General features: G+C 41.9%; 1 protein-coding gene across 1 annotated transcript; it reads left to right on the top strand.

Annotated features, from left to right (window-relative positions):
- Window positions 1–849: 849 nt before the first annotated feature.
- Window positions 850–10,401, top strand: LOC143784946 (uncharacterized). The gene is made up of 6 exons (XM_077273560.1): window positions 850–1,264; window positions 2,035–2,149; window positions 3,146–3,231; window positions 7,619–7,780; window positions 8,377–8,644; window positions 9,252–10,401. Exons 1-5 carry the CDS (start codon window positions 1,156–1,158, stop codon window positions 8,610–8,612), a joined length of 708 nt encoding a protein of 235 aa, XP_077129675.1. The 5' UTR covers window positions 850–1,155; the 3' UTR covers window positions 8,613–8,644; window positions 9,252–10,401.
- The last annotated feature ends 697 nt before the right edge of the window (window positions 10,402–11,098 follow it).

The following is an 11,098-nucleotide window of genomic DNA, read 5'->3' as shown; positions in this document are numbered from 1 at the left end:
GATCACTGAGCACGGGAAGAGCTGCAGGCAGGCGCTGGTGGCTGGAACAAGATGCCGTGCCAGCACCCAGGGCACGCAGGTAGGTGAGTATGATGTATGCGCCGGCTCCTGGCACCCGCTGCTCCGCCAACCCCCCGCCAGCTTTCTGTACCGTGACTCGTGTATAAGCCGAGTGAGTGTTTTCAGCAGAAAAAATGTGCTGGAAAACTCGGCTTATACACAAGTTTATACGGTAATAATGACATGATATCAGAGTATATGCATAATACAGACCAAGTGAGCATGCCACAAATCCAACACGCGTTTCGCTTCCGCTTCAACAGGGAGTGTGGTGGAGGGGTATTGGCTGGCTAATATAGTGTGAATACAGCTGCTGCAAATAGAAAATCAGGGAAAATGTCACCTTACTGGGCCCAACGCCCATGGACATGACATCTGCTGCCCGCCGACAGTAAGATGCGCATCAATGAAGAGCGACAATATCACCGTTCATGATGTTGGACCAGCTGGCCAGTCAGGACGGTGCACAACAATCATGGCAGCCATCTTTAAAATTGCAAAAAGAGTTGAAGATATTCTGTGATAATCTGGCTGTAGATCTAATAGGAAGGGGAATTGGGATAGAGATATTGTGAAGGAAAAGAAAAATATGAATGTAAGTGATAATGATAGTGAAAAAAACCCAGTAAAAAAAGTTTCTATGTGTATATGTATGTGCAAATAAATAAAAATGCAATTAAAGTGGAAAACAAAAAAATGAAATAAAACAAAATGTGTAAATGAATGTTGAAAAAAGTGAGTGATTGAATGTGACAATGATTATTCTCCCAAAATGGAATAATTTTTTGTTGTATAAAAGTATATAAAATATAATAAATGCGAGTATGTGAAAAAAAATGTTCTTTTTCCTTGATTTATTTTTCTTCTTTCCTATTCTTTCTTTTGTAAAATTATTATATTCATTGGGAACGTTTAGTGGATGAGCCCCATTGTGACATCACTCATGGGTAGCCCCGCCCACCATGATGTCACAGTTGGGTTCCATTTGTGATGTCACGGAATCCTTGGCTGTAACCAGCGATTGTGCAGTGAGATCCTCTGTCTGGAGAAGCTGATTGTGCCGTACACAAGTAAGCGATATTTCTCCAGGCTACAATGCTGTTTAGAATACTTCTAGTTCTCAGCGTGCTATTCGCACCTGCGGAAGGTGCTCCCATCTTCATCCGCAACCCTCGATCACAAGAGCAGATCACGATTAACGAAGGTAAGTGCATTACCAGATACACTCTGACTATGGGGTTAACCCTTCCCTCCTCAGTGAAATTTCATTTTTGGCCTTTTTTTCCTTCTCCACTTCTTCCAAGAGCCATAACTTTTTTTTCCATTCCTATGGCCGTATGAGGGCTTGTCTATCTTTTTGGGGAACAAGTTGTAGTTTTGAATGACAACATTCATTTTACCATTCAATGTGAAATTGGGGAAAAAATGCAGTTTGGTCTCCAGTGTAATAACATTAATACTGTTCTCTCCTGGCTGGATACTCTGACTACTACATGTAGCAGAAGGCGCCACAAGACACGTGATAAGCAGCTCAGAAATCAGATATGTCCTTCACATGTAGCATTTCACATCCGGCCCCAGAAACTATTAGGATCCATTATTAGGGCCCAGTTTCTGAGCGTCAGGCTCCGTGTCATTAGGGCTTCTGTAACTTTTCTTCTGTGACTGGAGATTTATATGGCATCACATAATACATGGAATGGAGGAATTTTCATGTGTTACTTGTAGTTTCATGTGTCATCTCCCATCCTGTATTTGTTCCCTATTCCAGGAATATAAAAGAATAGATCTTTGTATTCTCCATTATATATTGTTATGACGTCAAAAATAATCCATCATTTTTCCAAACTAAATCCCCCTCTCTGTAATAGTGATACTTGGTTCCTCAGTCCGCCCAGTCCATGTATTTGGTTTCCACTTCTGAGCACATTCCAGCTCTGGTTACCTGATCACTTATGTTCTTTGTCTTTTTAGAGAATATCACCGTGCCTCCAAAAACATCTGAGGATACAGTCTATAGGATTGTTATACCGGCTGCCGTTCTCTTCGTCCTTGCTGTAATTATTGGTGCCATTGCTATCATCTGTTGGTAAGTATAGTAAGTAATGATTTATGGGCTACACAGGAGTCTGTAGACGAAATGTCACATCTCCAGGTTACACCAGTAATGGGAATATTTTAGTGTAGACCTCTTGTGGCTCACACTCGTCACCCTGGAATTGTGCCCTGCGGGTAACTGATGGGTATATATTAGACTTTGCAGGGATTCACCCTCTCAGGTAGGCATTCAGTACCTTCACACAGTCAATGCGGTTAGGTTCAAACCTGTGCAGTTTTATTGCCTTCACAAAATTCCAAGGGATTCCAAACCGAAAACCATCCTCTTCTAGGCACAAAGGTGTCACAGCAAATACACAGTTCATTTAGCAGGGCCCATATGTCAGTGCGGGCTCACCCGAATAGATTACAGTCCTTTTTCCAGAAGCAAACTTCATACATAGAAGAGACACGATCCCACCAGTCTTGGTATCACCTTCAGTATGAGCTCCAGCAACCTCCAGTGCCAAACAGAAGTGTCCAACTCCTGGGCACGGTTCATACTAAGCAGGCTGCAGCTGACACACGGTTCCCTGCCGCTCCTGCACACAGACTGCTCAGCTTTCCTAGCTGACCCATGCTGTCTCCATTCATAGAGAGATTCCAGCATATCTCCCTCTCAGATACAGCTCAAATGTTGGCTGAACACTCACTAGCTCCAGTACACTCAAATCGGCTCCATCTAGCTGACTGACACAAATAGTGAACACAGGTCCTGGCTGCAGTAAAGAAAAAAAAAAAGCTAGGCGGTTGCATCTAATCAAATCCTGAAAAGCTAGGACTTAACCCTGTCCTACCTGGCTCTGCTACAACATGTATATACTTTATTAAAATAAATTGCTGATTGTCATGGACACCACAATGACTGACTGGTGATCTCTCTCTACAGATAGGACTAGAGTAAATGTTTCATTCTTACATTCTGCAGAATACAGACATGTTTTACTTTGTGATTTACAATGTGACTTTTATTTTTCCACTTTTATAGTTTTCTGAAAAAGAAAAAGCCAACGAAAGATGCTAAAAGCAAACATTGTGCCGATGATATTAGAGCGAGCAACACCGAACTAAATGGTAACTACAGCTTAACAAATCTGAAAACCTGAATCAGATGGATAGAGGTCCCAAAAATATTACAACTTAAGCTAAAAAAATCCCTTCTACTATATACAAAATTATCATAAAAAATGGGGACTTATAGATATAATAGAGTCACAGGGGGAAGGGGGCCTGGCCATAAAGCAGCCTCAATAAATGCCCCTACCTTGCTGCGGAGGTTCACACCCTAATATTGCGATATGGCACCCCTGCTCCTCGTCGGTTCTCCCTCCCAGACCCTATTATGCCACCAGAAAAGTGTGTGGAGGTGACCGTGATAATGAAAACAATAATGTAATTTTCACGTTGCTAAAAAAAGAGGCCATTAATGAGATGGTTTCTGAGCATCAGCACAAAAAAATGTGTATTTGGTCACGGTTACAAAAGAGGACCAAGTTAGCTCAAATAGATAAAAATCCCAAAAGATGGTATTAGAATACTTGCTGGTATAGCGATATACAGATCAATACGGTTGATATTACTAGATAGTTAAATGTCAGTGGTAAATCTGGTACAAACGTCATACAGACCACCTCAATCAGGTCAGATGGTGCAGCTACATCCTATATATTCAGCCAGCAAAGTACACAGTAACCAAAGGATATTCCTGGACACAAAATAGACAGAAAACAGGATTTAGTACACGTAGTAAACTCCCACATTCAATCTAAATATTAAGCAGGGAGTCAAATGCACCATCATTTAGGATGTAATAGAAGTAAATCCGTTACTCAGATACCTAAACATTATTAGTGTCCAGTGTAGAGGTTCGTACTCAGCTGTGGATGAGGTAGGCACAGGGAGCGGTATTGCTGAAATGTCCAGGCAGGTTTATTAAGACTGCATAAACCACTCAGGATAGCAAAACAAAAGAACAGCCTCTTCCGGCACAAAATGGAAACATAAAGTAAAAAGTCCATACAATATATAGCGGGTCCGCCCACTCAGGACAGTGTCCGGTTCTTTAGGCCTTAGCACAGACCAAGACACAGGAGACCCACACATCTCCAGCTCCAGGCACCGAATGACACACTCGGCCTCCATTTTATCTGCCAAACCACGCCTCTGGGATGAGGATATGTGAGCAGTCATTCCCACCCATCTATTATGACTGCTCATAAAAGCCGGCCCTGGAATAGGCTAATAACTCTCTCAGCGCTATATGTGCTGGAGCATGCTTCCGAGCTCACATCACTGAGTATTCGAACCGCGATGACACCTATCTCCCCTCAAGGACCCATCCGGCCGCCAATTAACACCAGATGCAAACACAAAAAGGGACAAAAGGGATAATATTCCCTAAACATCAGATTAGTGATCACTGGTTTTATGCACATGAGTAATAAAAAACAGTGGTGCATATATAGCATTATACATATAATTTGACTGCATATTATATATATACATACATTATACCTATTGTTTTTTTAAAACATGATAAACCGTAGCTCCCAACGTGTTTCCTCCCTCTATTTCAAGGGTTTTTTCAGGGGAAAAGGTTTCAAATTGGTTGACCAAAACCATCAGAACATAGCTTTGCTTCCACTTGATTATGGATATTTCAGTGTCACTTAGTAGCACCTATAGACATGCCCAATGCTGAAGGACATGTTGTTCTGATAATTTTGAATAAAAGTTTTGTATATAGTAGGAGAGTCTTTTTTAGTTTAAGTTGTTGTAGCTTAACTATTCTGATATTACAGAAGCATTCCAGCTACATATAGTAAATATTTCACTCTTTGTTTCATTGCAGCCATTTGGTAAATTCAAAAAAGTTCATTTTTTCACATTAATGCCCACTCTGCACTCCATCGTGACTGAAAAAAAACAAATGTAGTAATTTTTGCAAATTTATTAAAAAAGAAAAACTGAAAAATCACATGGTCATAAGTATTCAGACCCTTTACTCAGACACTCATATTTAAGTCACATGCTGTCCATTTCCTTGTGATCGTCTTTGAGATGGTTCTACTCCTTCATTGGAGTCCAGCTGTGTTTAATTAATCTGATAGGACTTGATTTGGAAAGGCACACACATCTATATAAGACCCCACAGCTCACAGTGCATGTCAGACCAAATGAGAATCATGAGGTCAAAGGAACTGTCCTGTTGTGAATTAGACTTTTTTGGCTCCCTCTAGTGGTTACTAGTGATATGACTCTGGGATTTCCTTCCCTCTGTCTGCACCCAGCTGGGTCGTTACTTCAGGGGTGTTGCTATATAAACCTCCTGGAACCTTAGTCCAGTGCCTGGCATCGGTGTTATCAGACACATTCTGTTTGCTCCTGTTTGCTGGTCCTGGTTCGTGCTAAATTAAGCTAAGTCTTGCTTCTTTGTTTTTTGGGTTATTTGTTTGCTATCATTTTTGTCCAGCTTGTACTAATTGTGATTCCTGACCTTGCTGGAAGCTCTAGGGGGCTGGTGTTCTCCCCCCGGGCCGTTAGACGGTTCGGGGGTTCTTGAATTTCCAGTGTGGATATTTTTGATAGGATTTTTTGCTGACCATATAAGTTATCTTTCTATATTCTGCTATTAGCTAGTGGGCCTCTCTTTGCTAAATTCCTAGCTCATTCTTGTGTTTGTCTTTTCCTCTTACCTCACCGTTATTATTTGTCGGGGGCTTCTATCCAACTTTTTGGGGTATTTCCTCTGGAGGCAAGAAAAGTCTTTCTTTTCCCTTCTAGGGGTAGTTAGCTCTCCGGCTGGCGCGAGACGTCTAGGATCAACGTAGGAACGTTCCCCGGCTGCTGGTATTTGTGGTGCTAGGATTAGTTATATGGTCAGCCCAGTTACCACTGCCCTATGAGCTGGTTTTCTGTATTTACTGACTTAGCATTATTCCTGAGACCCTCTGCCATTGGGGTCATAACACTGTCCAAGGAGCTCAGAGACATAATTGTGGCAAGGCACAGATCTGGCCAAGGTTACAACAGAATTTCTGCAGTACTCAAAGTTCTTAAGAGCACAGTGGCATCCATAATCCTTAAATGGAAGAAGATTGGGACCACCAGAAGTCACCCTAGACCTGGCAGTCAAGCCAAACTGAGCAATCGTGGGAGAAGAGCCTTGGTGAGGCAGGGAAAGAAAAAACGTAAGGTCACTGTGGCTGAGCTGCAGAGATGCAGTAGGGAGATGAGAGAAATTTCCACAAAGTCAACTATCACTGCAGCCCTCCACCAGTCAGGGCTTTAGAGTGGCCCGACGGAAGCCTCTCCTCAGTGCAAGACATATGAAAGGCCGCATAGAGTTTGCTAAAAAAACATATGAAGGACCCCAGACTATGAGAAATAAGATTCTGTGGTCTGATTAGATGAAGATAGATCTTTTGGTGATAATTCTAAGCGTATTGTGTGGAGAAAACCAGGCACTGCCCAATACAATCCCAACAGTGAAACATGGTGGTGGCAGCATCATGCTATGGGGGTGTTTTTCAGCTGCAGGGACAAGACGACTAGTTGTTATTGTAGGAAACATGAATGCGGCCAAGTACAGAGATATCTTGGATGAAAACCTGCTCCAGAGTGCTTTGGACCTCAGACTTGGCCGAATGTTCACCTTCCAACAAGATAATGATCTTAAGCACACAGCTAAAATAACCAAGGAGTGGCTTCAGAACAACTCTGTGACCATGGGTGACTGGCCCAGCCAGAGCCCTGACCTAAACCCAATTGAGCATTTCTGGAGAGACCTGAAAATGGCTGTCCACCAACGTTCATCATCCAACCTGACCGAACTGGAGAGGATCTACAAGGAAGAATAGCAGAGGATGCCCAAATCCAGGTGTGAAAAACTTGTTGCGTCATTCCGAAGAACACTCATGGCTGTCGTAGCTCAAAATAGTGCTTCTACTCAATACTGAGCAAAGGGTCTGAATACTTATGACCATGTGATATTTCAGTTTATTCTTTTTTAATAAATTCGCAAGAATTACTACATTTCTGTTTTTTTTTTATTTACCAAATGGCTGCAATGAAATGAAGAGTGAAAAATTTAAAGAGGTCCGAATACTTTCTGTACCCACTCAATGTATTGTCTAATCCCTTCTAGATATATCAGTAGTGTAATGTACATGTGATACAATGCTTACTATTTGCCATCTACTCTGGTTTCCAGTGCCATTCTGGTCTTCTCCTGAACCATATGACCACGATTCAGCTTTGTCGGCTCACACAATGTCTTATGTGTGGTGCGGTAGCGGTTTCTCCAATGTCAGCCTATGAGACTCAGAGAGAGGCTCCATATGCTTATAATGAGAAAGCAACTTCCAGTCCACACTAAGAAAGACATTGTGAAAGCCTTAGACAGAGTAGAAACATAAAGCTTTTATTATAGAAATGTTGATTTCTATGTTCTGTATTACAGGAAAACATGAGGACTACATCACAATTACCATTGATGATTCTCCTCATAGACCCGGGAATGAACAGAGAGACGTCCTCACAGGCAGCAAGATCTCAGTGCCTGGACCCCCTGATGTAATACCCAATATCAGTCCAGATGAGGATGAGGTCACCTCCTCTGACAGTAAGTTCTCAGGGGCATTCACAAAAAAAGATTTAAAAGAAAAAAAATAAAAATAGAAAAACAACCTTATAAATAAAAAACAATGGTCTCCTATAGGAACTTGTCAGTGAATGAGCCATTAATATATTGGTAGCTACAGAGGCTCAGCCCCTCTGTTGTCATAATTCAATGTACCATTCTAGGGGCTATAATATCAAATATCTGTAGAAAACATATTTTGCAAAGCTGGCCAGCAACCACATGGAGAGAGACTTGACAAATCTGGTGCTGCCCCCAGCTGGCATCTCCCCGTATCTATCTAGTTGACTGACAGGTCTCTCCCATATCTTTAATTAGGGTAGGTCTGACAATCAAGTGCAGCGGGCAGGGGGAAGCCGGCTGGGAAGAATGTCGGACCAGTCAGGTCTCACTTTAGTCCCCGGGTGGCTCTTTAAACTGTGCTTTCTCTGAAACACTGGAGTATTTCTCTGGAGATTGGGTCCCTCTTTTCTCAGTCTAATGTTATAATAACCTGTAAATGTTAATATTCTTAATCATATAGAATCTTGCATTTTATGAAATTTTATTGAAATGAATTTCAATATTTTGTGTTACAGGAGAATTTGACATTACAATGCCGCACAAGGCCGGTATAGTGGAGGTGAAAGAGTCCAAGATTAATCCGGACTTAAATGATTACAAACAGACACCTCCATCTATTCTAAAAGGAAGAAATCAAATGAAAAATAAAAACACAGGGAAAAAGGTTTCTTTTCAAGAATCGGATGATCGATATGTTTATACATATGATTCTGACTCCTCACAACCTGGATGTCAAATGAGATATTTCTGAAACAAACAAGGATGGCGTAAAAAGAAGCACCGGTAAGTGTTTTAATGTCTCAGCTCAAAGTTTATCAGAAGATCATCTTTCATTCCTTTCAAAAAGACTTAGAACCCCAATTTATCAACTCTTTTACACCAGTATTCTGACATTAAAAAGCTTTGAAATGTTACAACATTTTGGTGACACTCCAGGCTTCCCTAAGAGATTGTGACATTTGGCATTCTCACGCCATTTTCGATAAAGTGCCAGAGCTTGGACAGGAAGGGTTGTGTGCGCAGCCTCAGCTTGTCAAATTCATGATGATCGGCGGTATTTGTAAGCCACAAAACATGCCCCCACCGTTGTGGTGGGAATAGGTTCATTTATTAAAAGACTGGGGTCTTGGGTGCGGAATTATTACAGCCACTAATGGGGGAGATTTCATTGTATTTAAGGTGCAGTATACATGTTCTGCAAATACTGCCTGTTGTTAAATGGTTAACGTGCAGTGTTTCATAGCTGTATTCCAGCAGGCCACAGGATTTAACTATTGCTGCCCTGTCCCATTATTTGGATGATTACAGTGGATACATTAAAGAAATGAGTTTGTAATTTCCTCAGTGCTTTATCTACAGTACTTAATTCTATTTTTTTTCTTTTGAAAAGGAATCCAGCAAGAGGACACAACTCCACTACAACTCCTTTACATGGTGGCTACCATGGGAGGATCAGGCAACCTGTGATGAAGCAAAAAAGACACAGATTCCAGGAGGATTGTTCTCTGCTTTCGCCTACGGAAATTATAGTTACCAAACTTTCTACAGACATGTTCAAGGACAAGTGACTTACCTACCGCACAACAAGGCAGATTCCGGGCTCGGTCTCTGCTCTCACCCATGGGTATGACACTTACTGGACTTTCCGCAGTCAGGCATGTTCACGGACAAGTGACTTACCTGCTGCACAAGGAGGCAGATTCCAGGCTTGGACTGCTCTCACCTATGAATATGAGACTTACCGGACTTTACGCAGTCAGGCGTGTTCACGGACAAGTGACTTACCTGCTGCACAAGGAGGCAGATTCCAGGCTTGGACTGCTCTCACCTATGGATATGACACTTACCGGACTTTCCGCAGTCAGGCGTGTTCACGGACAAGTGACTTACCTGCTGCACAAGGAGGCAGATTCCAGGCTTGGACTGCTCTCACCTATGAATTTGAGACTTACAGGACTTTCCGCAGTCAGGCGTGTTCACAGACAAGTGACTTACCTGCTGCATGAAGAGGCAGATTCCAGGCTTGGACTGCTCTCATCCATTGATATAGACTTTCTGCAGCCAAGTGTACTCACGACACAGGTGAGGTTCCCCGCTGTTAGAAGAGGCAGATTCCGGGCTCGGTTTCTGTTCTCACCTATCCACAGCCCAAGGGAAGGGCACTCCTTTAACCATGGTTCCCTAGAGGTTTCTACCATTGGGGGATTTTCCTCTCCTGAGTGTTAAAGGATGACTCTTTTGGAGTCAAGGGCGGCACGGTGGCGCAGTGGTTAGTACTGCAGCCTTGCAGCGCTGGAGTCCTGGGTTCATACCCCACCTTGGACAACATCTGCAAAGAGTTTGTATGTTCTCTCCGTGTTTGCGTGGGTTTCCTCCGGGCACTCCGGTTTCCTCCCACATCAGGGCCACATTTAAGACTATTGTCCTGACTTCTAATGGAAACTTCCACATTATCCAACTTGAATAAAGTTATTAATGAAGTCAGCGTATATTATGTGTATCTGAGCCTTGTTTATGGACCTTTACAATACAGCAGAATATACATAGCACTGGACTACTTTGTATAGTTATTACCATTACAAATGATTGCTGATCATCCCGTTTTCTTGCACACATGTATGTAAACTAGGGTACAATTAGTGTTGTGCAATATATCCACTTCTCGACATGCGATCTACATGTACATCACATGTCTGATGCACTTCTGTGGAGAAAGTTCTGGAGCACAGCCCAATTCATATACTTTGGCATGTAAAAGTTTGGGCACTCCTGGTCAAAATTACTGTTATAGGGAACAGTTAAGTAAGTTGAAGATGAAATGATCTCTAAAAGGACTAAAGTTACACACAATACATTTTCTTTGCATGTTAGGTAAAAAAAATATAAATTTTCATCATTTACATTTTAAAAATTACAAAATAGAAAATCGGAAAACACAAATGGGCATCCTGCATGGTTAGATCCTAGTAGTACCCCCTTTTGAAAGTATCCCAGCTTGTTATCCATTCTTCCTTGGAAAATTCTTACAGCTCTGTGAGAATCCTTGGTCATCTTGCACGCAATACTATTTTGAGGTCTAGCAACAGATTTTCAATTATGTTCAGATCAGGGGACTGTAAGTCTCATTGTAAAACTTTCTACTTCCGCCTTTTGAGGTAGTCTATTGTGGATTTTGACATGTGTTTAGGATCATTATCCATTTGTAGAAGCCATCCCCATTTAGCTTCAGCTTTTTTA

This window comes from Ranitomeya variabilis, chromosome 7, assembly GCF_051348905.1.
Source record: "Ranitomeya variabilis isolate aRanVar5 chromosome 7, aRanVar5.hap1, whole genome shotgun sequence".
In the NCBI taxonomy this organism is placed as follows: domain Eukaryota; kingdom Metazoa; phylum Chordata; class Amphibia; order Anura; family Dendrobatidae; genus Ranitomeya; species Ranitomeya variabilis.
This window is presented reverse-complemented; position numbering and strand designations above follow the sequence as displayed.